The sequence below is a fragment of the Phyllostomus discolor genome, chromosome 15, assembly GCF_004126475.2.
Source record: "Phyllostomus discolor isolate MPI-MPIP mPhyDis1 chromosome 15, mPhyDis1.pri.v3, whole genome shotgun sequence".
Lineage (NCBI taxonomy): Eukaryota > Metazoa > Chordata > Mammalia > Chiroptera > Phyllostomidae > Phyllostomus > Phyllostomus discolor.
The window spans coordinates 10,840,766-10,863,413 of NC_040917.2; the positions used below are offsets into that span (position 1 = coordinate 10,840,766).

At 43.4% G+C, this 22,648-nt stretch overlaps 1 protein-coding gene across 7 annotated transcripts in view; it reads right to left on the minus strand.

Moving 5' to 3' along the window:
• The window catches only part of RGS7 (regulator of G protein signaling 7), a 307,380-nt gene that overhangs the window by 47,006 nt on the left and 237,726 nt on the right, over nt 1-22,648 (minus strand). For all 7 annotated transcript variants that reach the window (XM_036016116.1, XM_036016118.1, XM_028531203.2 and 4 more), the window contains exon 6: nt 21,292-21,343. In XM_036016116.1, coding sequence (XP_035872009.1) covers nt 21,292-21,343 — 52 coding nt within the window. The remainder of the gene's footprint in view (nt 1-21,291; nt 21,344-22,648) is intronic.

Below are 22,648 nucleotides of genomic sequence, written 5' to 3' on the forward strand. Positions count from 1 at the left end.
AAGGGCCAAGCACCGATCAATTGTTTTGCCACTACAAGAGGGAAGAGGACAACATCTTGCCGAACTACAATGCAACCCCCTATGAATCCACTTCCCTGAGGACTGAGTCTCCTTGGCTGCCAGAGAAAGTCCACCCGGGTGGCAGACGTGCGTAAAGACAGATGTAACAGATGACAGACGGAGAAAGGACGGAGACAGCAGCGTGGCCACCATGCAGTTATTTCAGGAGGACCCGTGACTCTCAAAAATATCAAGACACTCAGAGCCCTCTGGTCCAGTTCCAGTGATGACAAGAATATCTTTGTCATTTTCCCTCATAGAGGATATTTGAGTCTCACGAAATTTGACAGATGCTCCATCTGTTACAGATGCGGAATGAGGCCACTGGATGAGGACTATTGACGTTGACGTTTGTTGGGCCAGCTCCAGGGGGCCCCTTATGAAGAGCGGTTTTGTATGGAGTTGTACCACACACTGTTTTTGATGAAGTTTGGCTGGTGTCACTGAAGAAGTATCTTACACAGAAAATCGGAGACCACGGCAAACATTGGTGCTATTTGTTCAATGTCGTTCTAAGGTTTCCTCTCTGAAGGTCAAGGCAAAAGAGAGCCAGCCACAGAACGAGGCTAACATCACTCCAAACACTGGGAACCGAAGGTGGAATTTTAGAGCACATCTTTCTACAACCTACCGTGGGAACTGTCTTTTCCTGCTACTATTGGTAGCTTTCAAAGCACTGATTTCCACAAGGACTCATTTTCCAAATTACTAAAAGCTAAATTTCAAAACAAAAGTGACCTGAGGTGTTGGTATTCTGATCATCTTAGTTTGTGCTCATGCTTGGAAAAAAAAACTTTTATGGTAGAGGCCATTTGTGATGGTAACAAATATCTAAAATATTTTCAGCAGTTGGTGAGAGAGGTTGTAGTGCATACACATGGTCCCTGAGGGTATCTCTTCATGAGGAAGAGATTGAATCCACTTAAAAATCTAATTAAATAATTGCAGCTTTCCTGTAGAATTACCTTTAATCAAATTTCCAGCCCCAATTAAGTGTTCCATCAGTCAGTCTTCCTTAGCTCCTGCTGTACCAGCGCCCACCTGCTTTATTGATTCTGGCCATTTAATCTAATCTTTGTTCTTTTCAATATAAGATCCCCTTTGAACACTGTATTTCTGAGCTCATTAGATACACTAATGAATAAAAGCAAAAGGAGGGTTGTTTTTTTAGATGACTCTTCGCAAGGAAGGTATGCATCTTTTACTACACCCATCTGTCCTGTAACACCACTTTCTTTCATTCCTAGGAAACAGAATGACGGTGTGGACAGGATGCACTAGGTACACAGCAGGTGTCTCCCGTGTATGTGTGGAATGAGTGAATCAATCAATAAACAGGATCTTTTCAGAAGGAGTTACTTAGAAGTCAAATTAACCCAACTGACTCCTCCTAGTTTCTTTGATGAGGAGACAGAAGAGAAAAGGCTGGACCGCTAGAGTAGGGAGCATTCTGGGTACTGTTGACAGTAGAGCCAACTCAGCCATGAATGCACGGGCTCACACCTCACCAAGCTCATCTAGACACAGCGCAGCACACTGACAGATATAAATGACACTTCCGTTGTTTTTTAGTAGAGTACCGACACTGGGCAGGATGTGGGTAAGGAAGAAGGTCTAGGTGGGTGAAAGAGGTTTCATTTCCAGGGAACATCCCAATTTATCAAAAATGGAAAAACATGAAGGTAGTTAGGCCTTGTCCAAAGTATGGCTGAGGCTAATTGTTTTTGTGCCGATCCCTAACTATTGAGGCACCAAAGATGCTCTAGGTGGTGTTATGTGTGGGCCTCAGCCCTGGTACAAAGTGGGAATCCTTTATAATATGACCCTTGTTTTAATTTTCCGTATTACCAAACATAGTAAAACTACCAGCTACTAAAAGCCATTCCTGGAGTTCTATGTAAGATAGTTTCTATTGTCAAGGGTTCCATTTCAATTTCAAGTTTAAACATCTTTCTCTGCAGCAGGTTTCTGGAAGACTAACATGAGACCACTTTATGGACTTGGAGGGTCAAACGAACAGTAATTTAATAAGATTCTACATCCCTAAGGGGAAGAAAGTTCGAGAAGGCCTCATGTAATACTCTGCCTCTAAAGTGGCTGTGTAGAAAGGTCATCTAGAATTTGACTTTTTAAAAAAAAAGATTTTATTGATTTATTTTTAGAGAGGGAAGGGAAGGAGAAAGAGCAAGAGAGAAACATCAATGTGTGGTTGCTGGGGGCCGTGGCCTGCAACCCAGGCATGTGCCCTGACTGGGAATCAAACCTGCGACACTTTGGTTCACAGCCCGTGCTCAATCCACTGAGCTACGCTAGCCAGGGCTTTAGAATTTGACTTTAATATGACTTCGAATTAGAGGTGGGAAGTCAAAGCTTCCGGACCACGTGTCTAATGAAACAGGAAGTGAATGCGGACATTTGTTTCTTCCCTTCAACCTAAAGCTCAGTGAGGTGGTCGGTTACCTGGACACTGATGTTCAGGACAAAGTTGTTTCACAGAGACCACCGAAAAAAATCACTAAGATCTCAACATCCACATGTTTTGAGATCTGGAACTCCGGTGGCCTTCATTAACTGTGATTTTGGACGGGTCACTTAGCCTCTCTGAGACTCCAACTGCTCATTTATTTCTAGAATGAAAATAAAAAATCCCGGTGCCTCTGCTGCACAGACCGAGGTTGGCTCTGCAGGGGACGGGGCACTGGACAGGGCTGTGCTGACCACGGGGGGGAAGTGATGCACAGAATTATGAGACAGATTGTCCATGACGTTCGCTGGGAGTGTTTCTGCTTAAAAGACCATGATAACACGTATTTTTACAAGTGAAGAGTCCCTTCACAAGCCTTGTTGGGTATAGAATTTAAGTGATTGTTTTATTTTTTCAAGTGAGACGCTACAGAGAGGGCCACGGTTTGAGTTTTTAAGTGCTCCGATTGTTCGGTGTCTCTTCCTCACAGAACCTCCATGAATTAGCAGCAATAAGAATTTTAAATAATGAAAATAAAACACATATGGCTTATTCTGCAGTGCACTGCTTAATGACTTTGAAACCTTTTAAAATTTTACCTTAAATATATGTTTCACTTAAACACATGCCTAGCTTCGTTTATAACTGGCAACTTCATACTATTAAATTATATCTTTTATTTTCAATTTTGTTCTTCACTCATTATGTTCATTCTCCTTATCTCTTATCATCTCAGTACTGAACCCGTGCACACAACTAAGCAAATGACCAATATTTTCTGTGAATAGTGGCCCCCAGCTTTCAGGGAGAAAGAGAGAGAAAATTGTTATTTGCTTATTCATTCATTTGTTCATTCAACAAATATTTACTAAATGCCTACTATGTCCCAGGCTGTGATGTTGGCGACGGTGTACAGCTGTGGACAAAACAGATGAGAGCTCTGGCCTCCATGATGTTCTGGAGGCCTCCACGAAGCTCTGGCCTCCACGATGTTCCATTGTAGAGAAAGTCCGAGTAGAGATCGCCTGGAGAAGCCAGAGAATTCCCATTTTCCCCGCACAGGGGGATGGTCAGAAGCCTGAGGTGGGCCTCTGTAATTCCGTCCTCCACCCATAGAGGGCGCCATCGTACCAATTACTCTTTCATTCTGGACTGATAAAACTAAAAATGGTCCTGTTACAAAGGTTTTAATAATCCTAAAGGGATGCGAGGGTCTATGTAGAGTAATTGCATGAAGCTTCAACATATCCTAGTTCCTGTAGAAGAACAGAATCTCTGCTTTTAAGCGGAGAAAATACAAGAAGAGGGAAAAGCGAGCCAGGTGCGTATGGATAGCGGACGTATCCTCCAGTGTTCACGGAGAGCCTCCTTTTTCACGTGCCAAGGTTTATCGGAGCCCCAGGGACACAGGGATGGACCCAGCAGACCGTCACTGCTCTTGGCTTGCTTCTCACTGATCTAGAGTGAGACCGACAATCAATAGTAGCATAAAAAAAAGTTACAACATCTGACATTTACTGAATGCTTTGCATGTGCCAGGAATTATTTAAACATTCCGCGCACATGTTACCTTGTTTAAACTGCATGGCCACACTAGCAAGCAGGGGCTTTTACTTTTTCCATTTTGTAGGTGAGGAAATGTAGGTTGAATGAGATTAAGTAATTCGTAGGCAAGAGTAAAAGTCAGGTATTCGACACTAAAACCCACACGGTCAAGCACCAGGCTATGACAGACTGTGACAGAGAGGTAGGGGCAGGAGGGGAGAGGCAGAGGAGGTGGGGGAGGGGCAAGGCTGTCTTCAGAGGGTAGGATCCAAGAAGGCCTCTCCGCAGAGGTGACTTGAGTGGAGACCTAAAGTGGGAGAATGGACCAACTCTAGAAAGATCTGGGGGAGGAGTTCAGCAAGAATGACTACCCTGCGCAGGAAAGCAGCGAGGTATGTGGAAGGAAGAGGCCAGGACCGAGACCAGCAGGGCTGCCGGAGCCTGGGGAGGAGGGCGGGTGAGGTTAGCGTGCTGGGCGCTGGCCCCAGGAAAACTGGGAACTCTGGCAACGGGCTGGGGCGTGGTCCCTAGTGTCAGGGGAACCACTGAGGTTTGAGAGAAGTGTGATATGATGTGACTTACATTTAAAACACGACTCAAGCTTATGCCAGGCAGATGGATGGTAAAAGAGTGAGACTGGATAGCGTGAGCTTTAATAATAACGATAATACAATAGGACATGACTCAACCTAGTTGCTATCTGAATGATGGTTGAATGCATTCTGGTTTGCTCCACAATAGCCCTCCTGGTTTCTGTTATTTATCTAAATGGAGGGCAATCTGATAGGACTCATGTGGTGATTTTGAACTCGAACACAGAACATCCCTCCTGGCCAGCAAATATGAAAATGACCCAGGGTCTGTTTGATGGTGACCCCAACATCTAACGTCCAGAGGAGGCTGGTGTTGGTGCTTAGCGAAGCAGCCAGCAGAGTAGGAAAAGCTGGGGTTCTTTTAAAATTTATTTTTTAATTACTTTATTGTTGTTCAATTACAGTTGTCTGCATTTTCTCTCCACCACTCGCCGCCCACCCAGCCAGACCCACCTCCCTCCCTTGCTTTCCACCCTCCTCCTTGGTTTTGTCCACATGCCCTTCGTAGTGGCTCCTGGGAACCCTTCTCCCCACTGTCCCCTCCCCCTCCCCTCTGGCTATTGCTAGGTTGTTCTCAATTTCAGTGTCTCTGGTTATATTTTGTTTGCTTGTGAAATAAGCCAGGTGGTGAGGGACAAATACCATGCAATCTTACTTTTAACTGGAACATAATCAACAAAAGAAAAAAAGCAAACAAAATATAGCCAGAGACATTGAAATTAAGAAAAAGCTGATTTTAAAAATGCATTGGCTAACGTGTGTACATTCCCTCTCAAAGTTTCCATCCCTGAGTCCTTCATTCCTCCCATTCCCCCGGACAAAACCTGACCTGCAGAACCTTGGTTCCCCTGCCCTCTCTGCGCTCCTGTCCTCGGCACGGCACAAAGCAGACGTCATAAAACAAGTCTGTCTCCTGGCTGGCAGAATGACCTCTGAAGTCTTTTCTCTTCTTTTTGGAAGATAATGATAACATTAATACTAGATTTAAGATAATAATAAGGATAATAAACATAACAAGAATAAAATAATAATAAGTGAATACTTACCTAGCACTTGCTAAGTGCCAGGCACTGTGCTAATGTTTTATAAACAAGCCAGTTAACCCTTTAAACACGGCTATGAGGTGGATGGATGATTACCTGTCTTACAGGTGGGGAAGCCCAGGCACAAAGTGTTTATAAAACTTTTCAAGGACACAGCCGCTGAGCTGCAATTTGAAGCCAGTTGGAGAAATATTCAGAACAAAATGAATCAGGAGAATATTCTAAAATGAGAAGTACCTTGGGAGCCATTGCATACAGCTCCCTGATGAAATAAAAGGCCTAGGACATTCCGGACGGTACGAGAACAGAATATTAAAGTAGACTTACTGATGCAGAAAAAATTAAAAAAAAGATTAGGGTGAGACAGAACTTTGCAAAAACATGCAGGGATCTGTTTTGTTAACTTCTAGAAAGCTGACCTTCAATTTTTACCCTTGAACAACACTCGATTATTGTATTCCGTTCCTTTCCTTCGGAACTTCCCCAGAGGTTCCAAGCACAATCTCTTGATTTCTTAAAGAACAGTAGGGCAAGTGACCAGAGACCCAAGTGGCACTTCAAGTCTGTAAACAAGCTGAGAATCTATCTGGTGAAGGTCATAAAGGAGTGTGGACCAAGTTTTTGCACAAACCCAGGAACAACATTCAGAGGAGGAAAGTCAGAGCTGGCACAGACGAACACACCAGGAATCATTTTCTAGTCAGTAAACCGACGCCTGCTTCTAGTTGGGTGACTTCTAGCCATCTGTCCTTGCTGAGCCAGATCCCTGAGAAATGAGAATTTCAACGTATTGTTTTCTAACGTCCCCGGGTGGTTGTGAAAATCGAAGGGAACAATGAATGCAAAAGCCTTTTGGAAACTTATGATGTATTATGCAAATGCGAGATGAAATGTATCTGCAGTGGGACTGATTATCAGCTCTTTTGTCGTGACTAATTATAATACTCAGTGTTATTCCAAATGCAAAAGAACGTATGATTTTTAGAAATAAATTGGTATGTGGCTGTATAGCCTTAGCATTAACCTCACTTTTGATAACAACATTTATGTTCTGAACAACAGCTTACATTCAGGATTTCTTGGTAATGCATACATTTCTTTGGGCATGACTTAGCCAAAATGTATTAGGGAAGAAATTAAAATAGATGCAGTTTCTCAAATGTAGGATGTAATTTTATATTAAGTTAAATGTATTCATTTGTTCATTAATTTGTTCAGTGTGCCAAGGAACATTCTAGGCACTAAATACAGAGGTAAATAATGCAGTCCATGTTCTTTTGGGTCCTTATGTTAAACTGGGAAGAGAAAAATACATAAGCAAATAATAATTATTTTTTAATATTTTGCTCTACATTTCACAGATAAATGAATAGCCACAACTGATTACTTTTGCTAATATAGTCCCGCAGATATCTAATTAGATATGCAATCTATATCTAATCTACACCTAATCTATATCTATCTATAGCAGTATCTATATCTAATCTTCTTTGGACCTGACAGTAATGGATGAGTTAAGAAACATTTATTTGTTTGTTAAATGTAAAATCTAAGGCTCAGGATGCAAACGAGTGTGGCTGACATTCTCCGAGCCAGCCAATGAGACAGCAAGGGCTCACCCGGCAGCTTCAGGACAAACGCTACCCAGAGACTCAGGGAGGATCTACCACCATCCAACAAGGTGTTGTACCTGGGGGTGTTTTTTTTGTGGTGAAAACTCCTCACACTCGTTCCTTATGTAGTGTTCAGATAAGGTAATGACATCAGACTGTGTACAACGCATCGTATAAATATATATAAATGGTTCCCTAAACATATCCTCCCTTTCTCTCCTCTACTTGGCTACCATTCTCTTTGGAGGCTGATAGCAATTAGGTGTCCATTTAAAATGTGAAATTAAAACCACAGTATTCTAAATCGCTTTCATCATCTGACACATTTTGATACATTTGTAACATCTTACAATTGTGTACCTTAAAAATCTCTCTAGAAGTTCTAGAACTTCTAGAAGGGCTACAATGATATGACTGCTGGACTGTGATTTTAAGCTACGAAAGTAAGTGATCAATACACCTTTTCAAAGGCAAGAGCCCCACAGGGGACGCATAAGGCTTCCCACTGAAGTGGGGACCTCAAACATTGCTGTTCCCAACCCTGCATTGTTTTCTTACCACCCATTTGAGCACAGATGGCTGGTGTGCTTAGAACTAAGTATGATGCCAGTGAACCACACAAGAAATTCTGAGAATCAAAGACTCTTCGTTTCTTCATTCATTCACTCAGTAAATCTTCACTGAACACCTACTGATGTGCCATACATTTGCCCTAGGCACAGGTAATGCAAAGTTAGATAAGGTTTAGTCCTCCAAGTGTCAAGCACCTCTTGATCCAGTGGAAGAGATAGTTCATTGCCAGCGGGAAGGGGGTGGAGGGTGGTAAAGGGTGACGGGGGGTCAAATACATGGTGACAGGCGAAGATGTGACTTTGGGAGGTGGCACACAATGCAATATACAGATGCTGACTCATGGGATTGTGCACTGGAAACCTATATAATCTTAACAATGAAAGTCGCACCAACAAGTTTAATTCAGAAAAGAAGAGAAGACAGCTGATGGGCCCAGAGAGCAGGACTACCCTCTAATCTGGGTGAAGTCAAGGTCAAGGAGGGGCCCCTCAACTGCTGATCTATTCGCTGAGTCTTCAAGGACAAGCTGTGTCACTCTAGCCTTGAACTTCCTCCTCCATGACTTGGTCTTTCTTTCGTTCTCGAGTCTTTGCATTACGGGCATAATAAACCCATTCTAATAAACAGTTACACATAAAGAAATCCTTAAGAAAAAAATCGAACTTCTAGGTAAAGCAGCAGGGAGATTTTTATATGTAGGAGCTAGGAAGGAGTCCGTTTCCTTTCTCTTCCTTTACTGATTTAGTGTATGTGAAGACCATGTGTGCTTCATTGTATTTAAAACAAATACTTCACCACACTTCTCTGGAAATTGTTTTGGAACAGATCTGGAAAGCCTTCCGTCTGAAATGGGTAACTTTCACCCTGGCTGCAGGCCAGCCCTCCACAGCAGGGGGACTGGAGGTGCTTTTGCCCACGTGCTGACCTCAGACCGTGATGGAAAACATAGTTGAAGTGGACTCTTAGAATTTTCAACATAAACATTGGCAAAGCGTGCAGTTCTGGAGTGTTGTAGACAAATAAAAATAAAGAAAAAACAAATCCACATTTTAAAATAAAGTTATTAAACCTCTCTTTCAATGGATCCAGTAGGCTGTAAATATCAAAGGAAATATGTGAACAGGTTCTCCAAGGGAGAAATTGACATTATTGTTTCTTCTTCCTGAGTGCATGTGTCAGTTACACTGTCCCAACAAAAATTATCCTAGAGATAGCCCATTAGTCTTCCCTGCAACAGAAGTCTGTTTATAAATTATTTGAAATTTTAAAATTTAAGCGCATAAGGCTCTTATAAAAATTCCTTCTGATACCAGTTATCTTTACAGTGATTATTAATCTATAGCTTATGAAAATAATAAATATATTTCAAACTCTTCTAAATAACTTTTAAAAGTGGAATTTTATTGTGAAATCTTTTTCTTAATATGAGAGCTTTTTCTTCCCTGAACATCTTGCAAAGTCTACAAATACCTCCAGGGGAAAATGTAACACAGCTCTCATTGTTCTGTAATTTCCATTGTGATTTCTTCCCTGAGCCTGTTATTTCCAAACGTAATCTTCAATTACCAGACATGGGAGAAAGGCAAGTTTTTTATAACAGATATATTATTGTCTGTCACTTTAATGGCTCATGGCTTGAACTCTAAAATGAGCATTTAAAAATTATTGGTGCTTATTGAGGCATTTATCAATTTCTTTTCTCATCACTGCTTCTTCTACCTCCTTCCTTCTTTCTTGGTCTAACTTCCAAACTATAAACATAGCGGGGAGTCAGCGCAGAGAAGAGAGAGGAATCCACTGAATTTTTGTTAGCAAAGTCACTTGTGAACTAAAAGTGAGCAATCACAACCTTCTCCCCCAAGTATCAGGCCTGTTGATGGCACAAAGTTTTGGCATCCCGTAGAGCATGGTTCGAGGCATTTTTGGTGTGGCTACACCTAACAGTTCCTCCTCAATACACAGACATACACCCACATGGGAATGAGAAGTGGGTATGAGACACATTTATTCTGTGATTTGGGAGCAAGTCTGGCTCTTTAGTCACAGCCTGATTATTTTCATTGAACTAGAGGCTCGTCACCTGTGGCTCCACAGAGGAATATTTATTCTGCCTCTACCCATCTCTGCCTCTCTCCAAATCTCTGTCACTTCCAAATTACCCAGAGGGGTGAAGCAATCAGAATTGAAATGTTACAAAATCTGCTTTAAAAGAAAATACTTTTCCTCTATTATAGGTTAGTTAGGTAACTGAGATTGTTCTTTCTCTTGGGGTTGGGCAAAGAAAGTTCTGGAAAAGTATATGTTCATTGCCTACTGCAAAATATTGATCATTAGTCAATGAAACTGGATAATGTAAGATATTGATTGGCCTTAGAACATTCTTAAAAACACTGAATAAGATACAGTTCAGGCTCTTTCCAACTTCAGTTCATAATGCAGATTATTTGAAACGTTTCACACATTGCTAAATATACAAACATCATGAATAATACTAAAACATGGCAGTGGCCTATTGTTAAAGATGACCAGCAATTAATGCTTTTCCTGGTTCAGAGGGGAGAAGAACTATACAGGCCAGGAGGTGCTACTATGACCCAGGTCATTACTGTTATGAATCTTGACACTTAGAGTGCACACCTTAAAATCAATGTAAAATTCCCAAGGAAACCAATCAAAATATGTCAAGACAAGAACAATATAATTTTCAAATCAAAATCCATTTAAGACTGTTGCTGCAGCATTGTGTTAATTGGTGCTTGCCACGTTTTCTAAGCCAGAAAAAAATCTTATGTTCATCAATGTAGCAATAACCAAGACCGAAACCCTCATTTTTCTCTCTGTCTGCTCCTTTAACGTGATGTATGTCAAATGTAATGCAGAATATGTACGAGTGCTTTGTGACAGATGAAGATTTCACAAAATCTTCAGAAAAGAATAAAACCATCAAAAAGAGGAAGAAATTTAGTGGAGTGAATGGAAAGAGGAAGACAGGAAACTCTGGCTTGAGTAACCATTTATAGTTGATGCTGTGCTGGGTAGAAAATGGAACTTGAATTCAAGACCCCATTTTATTGGTGAGGAAACTAAAGCTCAAAAACATTAAGTCATCGACACAAGATCACAAGTATTAAACGCTGAGTCAGGAAATGAAGCAACTGGTCCCCGAAGCTCCTGCTTCCCCCAGTGCCTGGCGCACAAAGAATGGCAAGCAAAAGGCAGCGTATCCAGGGTACCGGGCAGATGCGCTAAGGTGCGGAGTTTACGTCCTGGGCTGACGCATGTCTGAGCAGAGAGCTGGAGCTCAGGGAAACATCCTGCAGGAGACGTGTGGGAGTGTGAAGTTCACCTTTAGGCCTTGATCGTTCCCTCTCTTTGACCGGAAACTGACATGAAGCAGGGAACATCTCTTGTTTAAAAAAAATATTAAATGTATTGGGGGTGACGTTGGTTAATAAAATTATACAGGTTTGAAGCATATGATTGCATAACACATCCCCTGTACATGGCATTGTGTGTCTGACATGCAAAGTCCAGTCACCTTCTGTCCCCATTCATTTGACTCCCTTTACCCGTCAGGTCCTCCCCCGCCTTCCCTCTGGTAACCACCATACTGTTGTCTGCACGTATGAGTTTTGTTTGGTCTGTTCATGTGTTGCTTTCACTTTGACAGCCCACATATGCGTGAGACCACGTGGTCCTTCCCTTCCCCCGTCCCACCTGGTCTCTGGCGTACCCGTGATCCTGCTGCTGCGCGCGCACAACGCTTTGCCTACGTAGACGCTCGGTACGTATCTGCGGAAGGGCACCGAAGGAATCGGTTGTGTCAGGTGCGAAGTAAAATTAGCAAAATGTCAGCTGGGGCTTTGAATCTTGAGCTACTAATTCTCCAGTGCCCTTCTGACACCTGTCACGGTCCTGCTACCCACACTGTGACACAGGGCTCAGGAGGAACGGCCTCCGTGCTTAGCTCACGACAGTGGGCAGAGGGACAGAAATGCTAGATGGGGACCAGGACCCCTAAGTGTATATGTCTACCTGGTTCACCCTCAAGGCCTTGCTGGTCACTCTGCAAAGAGGCTGTGGAAACACTCGGTTTGAGAACTCCTCCCAATAGTGTGTCTGGGCTTCGGGGGAGCTACCAGGGGCTTACTGATTGCACGCCCTCGGAGGGCGCTGCCCCAGTTTAGGAACAGGATTAGTTTTGAACAGAATTTAATCTCTCAAGTGTCCTCAACAATTGCTAAATAGTGCCCTGGTGACTCCACTCCCACAAGTCACTCTTGGCATATTGTTGCTACAATGTCTTTCATCTGGTGGCTCGAACTGAGAATTGAAACAGTCAGCTGAGCCTAGGAATTCCAGGCCCCCCCATAACCTGGGTGAGAGACATTGTTCTGCAGCTGGCACAATGTGTCTAAAACAGAAATGTGTTTAAGAAGGCTTTGCAAGCTTTGCCCTTTGCTTCCCCCTCCAAGGAATCAGCCCGAGGTACAACGCTGAAACTTGACAAACAGCACAGTGACCCAGGAGTACAATGTGTTATCACTGTAGCTTTTAGTGTGACAGCTGGGAGCTGGCCAAGGCTTTACAAAGAAACCAGAAAGCAACAGCAGGAGACTCCATGGGCTTAGAAACATACTTGTTGGCTTAAAGAGAAACTTCTTGAACGAGAGCCTGACACCTCAAGCTTAACATGAAAGCACAGCCCAGGTCTGTCATAGAATGTACAGCTTGCCAGCATCCGTTCTTAGCAATGACAGAAAGAAAATGGCATAGCACCTTTGGTCTCCTTAATAGCTGGTGAAAAAGTGCAATCATTTAAGAATAAGTTATTGAAAGTTTTTTTTGGAATACTCTGCAAAGTAGGGATTCAAGCATCTTCCTGCTTCTCTAACTTTTCAGTGTGGTCTAAACCTGGCCAGTAATGAGAGATGTGACCTTGCTTTAGTAAGTCTCGCGAGAACAGGTGTCAGAGGGACATTGGAACTCGACTGCCTGGTTGTTAGCTGACTAGTAATTTAGAGCTGAATGTCAAACACTCTGATTATGGCACATTTAGGCAAGGGAAAAGACTGTATTTCTCCATTACCTTACCCTGAGTAAGTGCTAGGTAGAAAAATAAAGTGGCACATTATAGACAGAATCGTGTGATAGGAGTGGAAATATATAAGGGAAACATATATTTGTTTCAGAAAAAGGGAGTGTGGACATGTCATATGTGAATTATGTGATGGTTATAATCGGCATATAATTGACTAATCTCTAAGGTTCCTTTTTGGCGCTGAAGTTCCATGGCTGGAGGAAGTCGTGGTTTAGCATTGACAATGACACTCTGGGGCACAGGAGACTTTTAGCACATGCAACTGCCATGCTTACAGAAAGTTCAGAACCTGGCCAGGGTCCTCAAGTTTATTCTCTTGCTTGACTTTCTCCAGGATCCTCAACAGGGATTTTGTCTCCTATGATTTAAAGCAGCGTAAATCTCCTTCTATTAAGAGAAGGCAGAAGCCAATGACTAAAGTCCCCACATCCCTTCTTTGCTCGAGAAAAATATGAATCAGATATGCATATCTTCCTTGAAGCAGATTTTAATTAAGGGAATTTTTTTGTAAATCAGTTGGGCTTAGAAGCAGTTTTGTTTCAGATCTATGGCACACACACAAAAAAGCTTCTGTCACTCAACAGGAGAATCAGACATGCAATATTTACCATCCAGGGTGTCTCTAAGTTCCCGGATTGAGAAAATCTCCAAGTAAGATCCAAAACTGAAAATCTTGTCCTTTAATAAGTGAGCGATAGTCTGTTTCCCCCGCCACTCAGCGCTGAAACCATGAAAAAATAATAGCTCTCTTGCTGGTACATTTATTAACCAACACAGCGCATCAGCTTTAATTGCCAGACTTGAGCAAATTGAGTCTTCATGACATAGTATTGCTAATTCACAAAATGCATGCCAACTGGTGTCTTTAAATTATAAATGATCTCCCTGATGTTCTTTTTTATGTTTTAATTTTCTCTTTCCTCTTCAAAAAGTCTCCAGAAAGAGTCAGAACATTCTTTGGTTCTCATCCACCATGGTTTTTCTTTAGTAAACTTGAAAATGAGAAGAATGCCCTTCCTGGAGTTACTCAGCCTAAACCTACACGCAAATTTGGAATGCTTCGGAATGCGTAAACTGAAATTACCCTGTTAATAGAGTTTCCTGAGGCTTCTAGTTCAGAATTTGCTAAGAGGTGTGACCCTCACACGCTACTTGGCCAGGGGACCGAGTGTTGAATGCACGTATCCACAAATAACTGGGATTTTTAGGGGGATAGTCTGTCATTTTTCCAGGAGGATATTTTGTGATTACTGCATCCTCAGTGTTGTTCTGAATCGGTCATGATTTTCCGTGACTGGTATTCATGAGTTTAAATGAAAAATTAACATTGATTTTATGTCCCCGCCATCAATTTGGTTTGTTATGAATTGCTTAACACCATGGTATCTATGAAGCATGCAGGTATCAATGCATTCCCAGACTACACACTTCCAATGATTTCACAGGGGAACAGCATGCATACCTCAAAGTTCACATATGACGTATCCACACTCCTTCTTCTGAAACAGATATATGGTTCCTTTGTGTATTTCCACTCCTATCACATGGTTTTGCATATAATGTGCCACTTTATTTTTTTCTACCTAGAACTTATTCAGGGTAAGGTAATGGGGAAATAGAGCCTTTCTCCTTACCTCAATGTGCCATAACCAGAGTGTTCCACCTTCAGCCCTAAATGACAGCACAGAGGGGTGGGAGAATAGTATGCCAAACAGGAAATGACAGGAAAACCACACTGAAGTGGGTAGGAGAGCTTAGGACACAGTCTAGCCACAAACCCACACTGACCCACAATGGAAAGGGAACTCAAAACCTGGAACTCCCCATGAGGCGTCAAGAGACTGAACCCAACATCAGGCACCCCACCTTTTAAGACCTGCACCTGAGAAACAAACCCCCCAAACATTTCGCTTTGAAAACCCCTGGGGCTCTCACCCACGAGACCACAAGTCTGCAGCAATTTGAGCAATGGCTCGTTAAAGAGCCCGTGCACTCGGACTCACCTCCCCAAGGCCCAGCTCCCAGGTCTCAAACTTTAGGTGCAAGGGGCTCATTTGCATGCATTCCATCACTGTCCTAAGGGGACAGGCATCTAATGTCACACACACACACACACACACACACACACACACACACCCTGCTGGAATGCTCTCTGTAGACTGAGACTGGGGGTGCCCTCTTCAGGCTCTCCCTTTGCCTTTTGTTCTCTGGCACCCTCTAGTGGCAGGCCCCATGAGCCCCCTGCCCCCCTTTGTCTCTGCTTTGTTCTAGCCAGGGGTCACCTTCTCTCTCCTTTTCTTTTTCCCCATGGGTGCCATCTTCATGCTCCCCCTCTGCCATGTTCTGGAGCACCAGCATCTCCCTGAGGGGCGCTTTCACACGTGTCTGGTGCCCTGAGTTTTGCCTCTAGTGCCAGGCTGAAAGATAGTTCTTGCCAGGCCCCCACCTCCAGGGCATCACACAGGCAGCGGATGAAACATATCCCTGGTTTTTCTGGGCAAGAGGCCCTTTTTCCTGCTCCCAGCGTTTTGGCCCAAGAGGCAAGCTCCTGGTCTGACACAAATCTAGTGGCCCAAGACCCTGCCCTCAGGCGGTGGTTGTAATTTCTGCACTCTCCTTCTCTTGGGCTCCAGCGCACTGGCATCTCCCAGAAAAACGCAGACCCTTGTCTGCAACCCCGATTACTGCAGCTGCTGCCAGCGAGCACGCCTACGAGACCTGGCTCTGGTGGCCACGGTGGCTCATGCTCCCAGACCCCACAGATCTGTACCCGACAGAAAAAGGGTCATTAAACAGCTGTCACCCCCAGGAGTGCCGTCTGTCTGTGAAAGAGGCCTATTACCCAGTCATCAAGACCATCATGCCTGCAGCCTGAGGGGCAAACTTCTAATTAAACCCACAACTAAGGGCCGACTGGAGCCCTTCCCACAGGCCTCAGCGGGTGGGTGTACCTCGGTGCTCCCCTTCCGCCGTAATCCAGAGCATCAGCGCCCCCCAGCGGGAAGCTCCTACACGTGTCTCTGCCCTGGTTTTGACAGCTGGTGCCCTGGATTTGCAGCTACAGCTCAGGGGATGCCCCTTGACTGCCGGCCTCTGGTGGCACTGGGTGGTGTGTTCCCGGGTCCCCCAGGACCGTGACGATCAGTGACAGTTCTTGGCAGACGACCACGTCCAGGGCATTACAGACAACAGTCTGAGACACACTGCAGGGCCTTCTGTAAAAGGGGTCTACTTGCTTGTTCTGGAGATTAAACAACATGCTACTGAACAATCAGTGAATCCAAGAATAAATCAAAGGAGAAATCAAAAACCACGTTAAGATAAATGAAAGTAGAAATAAACATACCAAAATTTATGAGATGTAGCAGAGTAGTCCCTAGAGGAAAATACATAGTGATGAATGTCTACCTCAAAATATGAGAAAAACTCCAAATAAACAACCAAACTGTTTACTTCAAGGAACTAAAATAAGAAGGACAAATGAAGCCCAAAGTTAGTAGGAAAAATACCAAAGTAAGAGGAGAAATAAATAAAATAGAAACTAAAACGACAGTATAAATGATCGATGAAACTAAGAGCTGGTTCTGTGAAAAGATGAGCAAAATTGACAAGCCTTTAGCTAGACTCCCCAAGAAAGCAAGAGAAGACAAATAAAATCAGAAATGAAGAAGAAATATCACAATTGATACCACGTAACTACAAAAGATCCTAAGAAACTATTATGAACAATTACATGCCAACAGACTGGACAACCAAAAGAATGGACAACTTCCTGGAAACATACACCCTACCGAGAGTGAATCATGAAGATGCAGACAGTCTGAGCAGGCCAATGACTAACGGAAACCCTCCGGACAAACGGAAGTCCGGGGTCAGATGGCTCCACTGGTGAATTCTACCAAACACTCAACTAGAACACTTATTTTTTTGTTGCTTGTTTATCCCTATAAAAAATGTATCAATTTTATATGCCCTTTTAAATATTATTTCAGCATGGCTTTAACAAGTGGAACTTAGTGTTGTCTAGTTCTGTTGGAGCCACTAAGCACAGTCCCTCTCCACAGGCCTGAGCGCCTGGAGAAAAGGCAAGCCTTCGGCCGAATATTCTGAGGCACAAATCATCATCCTACAAGACAGTGCAAAGTTCCGGACAATTTTCACAACGCAAAGGGCTTCATGTGAAGACCACGTCTCTTTGTGCGAAGGTCTCAGGTGCATTATCACTGGGGTGAGACCCATGAGGCCCTTGCCCAGCTGTCAAAGGTTAAGAGAGGGCTCCAAAACTTAGAAATCAAGGCAATAATATTTTAATGCAATATTGAAAAAATTAAAATTAATGCCCCAAATGGACAAAATATAAAAGTATTAAATGAAGATGTTCCAACAGGGATAGTAGGATCTGGGGGAGGTGCGTGAGGTAAGTCACATGGGCCTAGGGCCCGCTCCTGTCTTTATTGGATTTGTCCATTTCTTGTTGTTAAGGTCCTGTTTGGACAATAGATACTCAGCTCTCAAAAGGAGTCTGTCTAACGGCGCTGGTCAGTGTGTACTCATTAATAGGAACCTCTATGCTCAATGTATACGCCTAGAGATATCGGTAAATATCCTGTCTCTGGCTTCCATTTCAGTTTGTTACCACTTTTACTGTGTGCATTTTTTTTTTAATTTTAGAGGTGAGAGAGGAAGGAAGAGAGGGAGGAAGAGAGAACAAGAGAGAAACATCGCTTTGCTGTTCCACTTTTTACTCGTGCATCCATTGGTCGATTCTTGCATATGCCCTAACCAGGCATCAACACCGCAATCTTGGCGTATCGGGACCACGCTGCAACCCGCTGAGCCAGCCAGCCAGGGCCCGCTGTCTGTACCTCTCGCCACAGTTCTCTTGAGCCTCCTGTGTCTTGGCTTCCAGCCCTCAGTCCAGGCCCTTTGCTTCTGTATCACCACTGATGCAAGTGCGCCCGGGGAAGTCCATTCCTGACTCCGTTTCAAGTGGCTTGGAGTGGAATGTTTTTTGTACTTGGGTGAAAAAATACCAACATTTTCACCCAACTTAATTTTCAAAGAACGGTGTTCATAGAGATATAGCCCTATAGTTCATACAGGATTGTCTTCGTTTGAACATGATCCCCACACTCTATTTTTCTATAAGATTAACCGTGAAAAGCATTTCTCCATATAAACTGACCTGTAGAGGTTTAGGTTCTGCACAACCTGCCTAGTAAGTTTTGGCTGGTGATGGACACAGAGGTCAGGATGCTCAGAGAGGAAAAGAAACCATTTCTTTTTTTAACGTTTTATTTATTTAGTTTTAGACAGAGGGGGTAGGAGGGAGAAAGAGAGGGAGAGAAACATCAATGTGTGGTTGCCTCTCATGTGGCCCCTACTGGGGACCTGGTCTGCAACCCAGGCATGTGCCCTGACTGGGAATAGAACCAGCGACCCTCTGGTCACAGGCTGGTGCTGAACCCACAGAGCCACACCAGCCAGGGCAAGGAGACCATTTTTTAAACCTGTTTTGGGTGATAAACTCTGCCTAAAGTTGTCTTAGAAAAAAATAGCCTAAGTAGTCACTGTGCTTTGGGTCTTGCAGCATACCTACATCATGCCATCAACATTTTTTTTATAAGCAGGGGTATGCTGTCACCAAACAATGGTAGGAAATTCAAGCTGGGATAATGTGGATTGCGGCTGTGATTTATTTGTTTCTGAAACGAAAAAGCACAGATGAAGCTCATTGGCTGGAGAAGCGGTGTGGTGTCTGAGATCATTCCCACTTTTCCTCCTCCCCTCTTTTTCATAACCTCTTATTGCATAAGTATTTTATTCTTCACTTGTATATAATCTAAGTGAGCTAGACACAAACAGGGCTACATTTCTTCAAGGAGAAAACCGAAATGTAATACAGACTATGTCTGTAGTGACTTAACACACTGCAGACTCTCCAGGTCTGGGGAGAAATTCACTCGAACACCCCCTCTAGGATGGACATCAGGAAGAGTTCATGGAAAACAGACTCTTAAGGATGTTAATAATCTGAGATGACCCACTTCGACGGACATTCTGCAAATGATTACACCAACTTCCTCAGGCTCCTCGCTCAAACATAAATCTCCTGTGAAGTGATGACTCAGGAGCTGTCATGGTAAACACTAACGTATTTATGAAACACGCAAAAGGTGGGCAGAGAGAAACACGGAGAGGAAGCTTGCTTTTCTTCCAGAAACAGAGAAAGTGTATCTATCTGTCAGGCAGAAATGACGGTGCGCACAAAACAATTCTGACTTGTCGAGTGTCAGAGGAACAATACCAGTCCCCTGAGGCATATTAGTTTGGATTGCGTCAACGACTTGGGAAAGTCAATATTATTATTTGTACTTAGAAAGCGAGCACACAGGCTCACGGACACGGCCTGCCCTGTTTAGAGTCACACAGCTGGCGTGTGGTTGAGACAGTATTTTAGGTCAGGTCTGCCTGTGCCTCGCATCTGGGGCGTTTCCCGTGAGCTCCGTCTCCGCCAGCCAAGTGTACCCTCCACTAGGATCTTATATTCTTTGGTGAGACAGTCCCCAGGCATCACTGTAAGTTGGACAAAGTGCTCCAGAAAGTTCTCCAACTCGGATCCACACATCGACAGTTGCTTTTTAAGGACTCCGTTCTCCAAGTGCCTCGGTTTTGGGAAATGTGTGGTTCTGGACGAGGAAAGGGGCATGCGCGTGACTGCGAAGAAACTGCCTGTTGTCTCATTAGTTTGTCAGTATTCTGGGTTTTTAGGTTGTTTTCTTTTTCAAAAATATTTTATTTATTTATTTTTAGAGAGGGACGGGAAGGAGAAAGAGAGAGAGAAACATCAATGTGCGGTTGCTGGAGGCCGTGGCCTGCAACCCAGGCATGTACCCTGGCTGGGAATCGAACCTGCGACACTTTGGTTCGCAGCCCATGCTCAATCCACTGAGCTACGCCAGCCAGGGCTTTAGGTTGTTTTCCATGAGGTGTATCACTTTGAATCTTTGACTGGCACTGACCATTCTTAGGTGAACTACACATTCCAGTTTCTGAAATGGAAGACAAAAGTATATAATCCATTGGTCTTTGATGGGTTTTCCTGTAGTTTTCTTACAAATTGTCTCTCCAGGAGCAAGAGCTAAGAAAGCCAGATAGCTGTGAAACTTCCCACCGCCTTTCATATGCTAACCCTAGGCCTCCGATGCTCTCTTTGTTTTTTTCTCTTGAAAAAAAATCTTCCCTTCTCCTTTATTTTTTAAAATTGTATATGAAATGTATTGGGTGACATTGGTTAATAGGATCATACAGGTCTGACGTGCACATTTCTATGATATGCGATCTGTGTATTGTACCGGGTGCCCACAGCTTTGAATGATCTCGGTTCTTCTGTGAAATCATGCTGGAATCCCCCAGCTAAAGTCCATCTCTTATTCTTTAAACTTCTGTATGGTTGTGCACATACCACTGTTATATTAACTCTACAGTAACTCCTTCTGTGTACTTCCCTTTTCTCATTTAACCTACAAGATACCAACCACGTAGATGAAGTCTGGGTCACCTTTGGCATCCCAGCACCTACTGTAGCCCTTGGCATAGGAAAAGAATCCTCAGTAAATATTTGTGGAAATGAGATTTAAGACCATCCAATCTCATCTTTGAACACGGTAGCCTTCAGGGAGGTAGAGGAAGATGAATACCTTTGAGAAGTCTATTTCTTTGAAGAGCTTAACCGAAATCATGACTGTTGAATCGGCAAGTTCATGGGAATTGATTCATTACTGTTCAGTTGTCTATTGTACTGTTCCTTTGCTTGTAATTGGCTTCTCCACGTGCATTACAACCTTCCACGTACAGAAACATAAACTACCTGATATAATACTGAGAAAAATGAAGCTTCAGAAAGTCAGTGGACTTGCCACAGTTCATAGCCGAGTGGGAGAGGTGAGCTACCTCTCTGGCCCTCTGAGGGTCTGAGCCTTTTCGCAACTCCTTCCAGTAGACCAATGTGCCATGCAAGGACAGTAATAGTTTTTTTTTTAAGCTTGTTTATAGCTCTTTAACTGTTTCAGAAGAAAACACATTTTTTAACACTCTCGGTGGACACTACACCATGAAAAGAGTTGCCACCACACTTGATAACTTTCCTCAAAAAGGCCATTCACGAATGCAATGTTAGAAATATTAGTCCCATACCGAGAACCATAGTTCCTTTTCTCAATGACAAAGCAATAAAATGCAAGCACACGTTCATCCAGCCACACTGGCTGCCGAAAATAAGGTGAGATGTTGCACTGACCGTAGTCTGTGTTTTCTGGCTCCCAACAATTTGACGGCCAAAAATAGGGCGTCTGTGGAATGAAAAGAAGCGGAACGAAGGTTAGACACAAACAGTGAAGGGTTTATGAGCTCTGCTTATGTGGAGCAATCTTGTAGACCAGTTCACCAAAGGTACGTTTGAAATCCAGAAGAGGAACCGAGAGTGGCATGCAAGGGTGTTTTCTCTACATTTACTTTTCTGAGCAATATGTGTTCTGAGCAATATGTTCAGCCCCCAAATATGTGTAGCACCAGCAGGTATTTCAAATGTCCTATATTGCGGCAATTTGGTGTCTACTGCCATGTAAAGGTAAAAAGTCTGATTGCATTATTCCAGCAACATCTTGAATCCACAAAGGCTGCCAGCAGAATATTATATTCAGGAAGATTCAGGATAAGACATGTTTAAATATAACGAATTGTTTTCGATGACTAGTGTATCTCGACATGGCTGTGAATAGGTCCAAGAGCTCATCCCTGAGTCAAGTTCTTTCCCTGAGGTCTAGCAATCATCTGCCTGGCTCTATTAATGATATACCGCAGCTCTTAAGTTTATCCAACTGGAATAAAACAAATTCCCCCTCGCGCTTTAAAAATATTTCTCAGTAAAGGCACTTCTTGCCCTATGTTTTTAAACTGCACAAACCAGAGATTACTTTTTAAACTAATAGTGTCTTGGTCGATTGGTGTGATTGGTAACAGACAGAAACGGGATCCTGTGAAATTTCAGAAACTGACGGACGAAAGTACAAAGGAAGTGTCTGATCGGGAAAATGCTATTGTCATCGTGAACATTTTGTATTTTCTAAAAGGGCTTTTCTGTCTCCGCTGGCTGGACACGCTGGGCTCCGGGCCTTGAGAACATTCAAGGACCATCCATCTGTCTATCCAACTTCTGTTTTCTCAGAAGACGGTGACTCTAGGACCCAAAGGGACAATGACTGTAGCCATCAGCCCTGTGGAGTTAATTATATATTTTTAGTCAATTATGTTAACTGTCCACGTGTAATGAGCACATGTGGGTAATCTCTGATTACCTATTTGATAATTCTACTTTCTAGAACAGAGGTTCTCAAGAAGGGACCAAGGATCATGGGGAGAATGGCCTGTTTTGGGGGACCGTGCCAAGCTGGTCAGGACTCCCAGGGATGTCTGGTCCTCTCCACTCTTTGGTTCTTGGCAGTTGCTGCAGGATTACGGAGAAAGCTATGAATACTAGTTTTGTATACGTGAAACAAATAGCAGCACAAATTTAGGAGGAAAAGGGCTGAACCACTAGACACAAGGATATGGAGGCTTTACATGGGCCCCCTCCTCACCCGAGTCCCATCAGACTC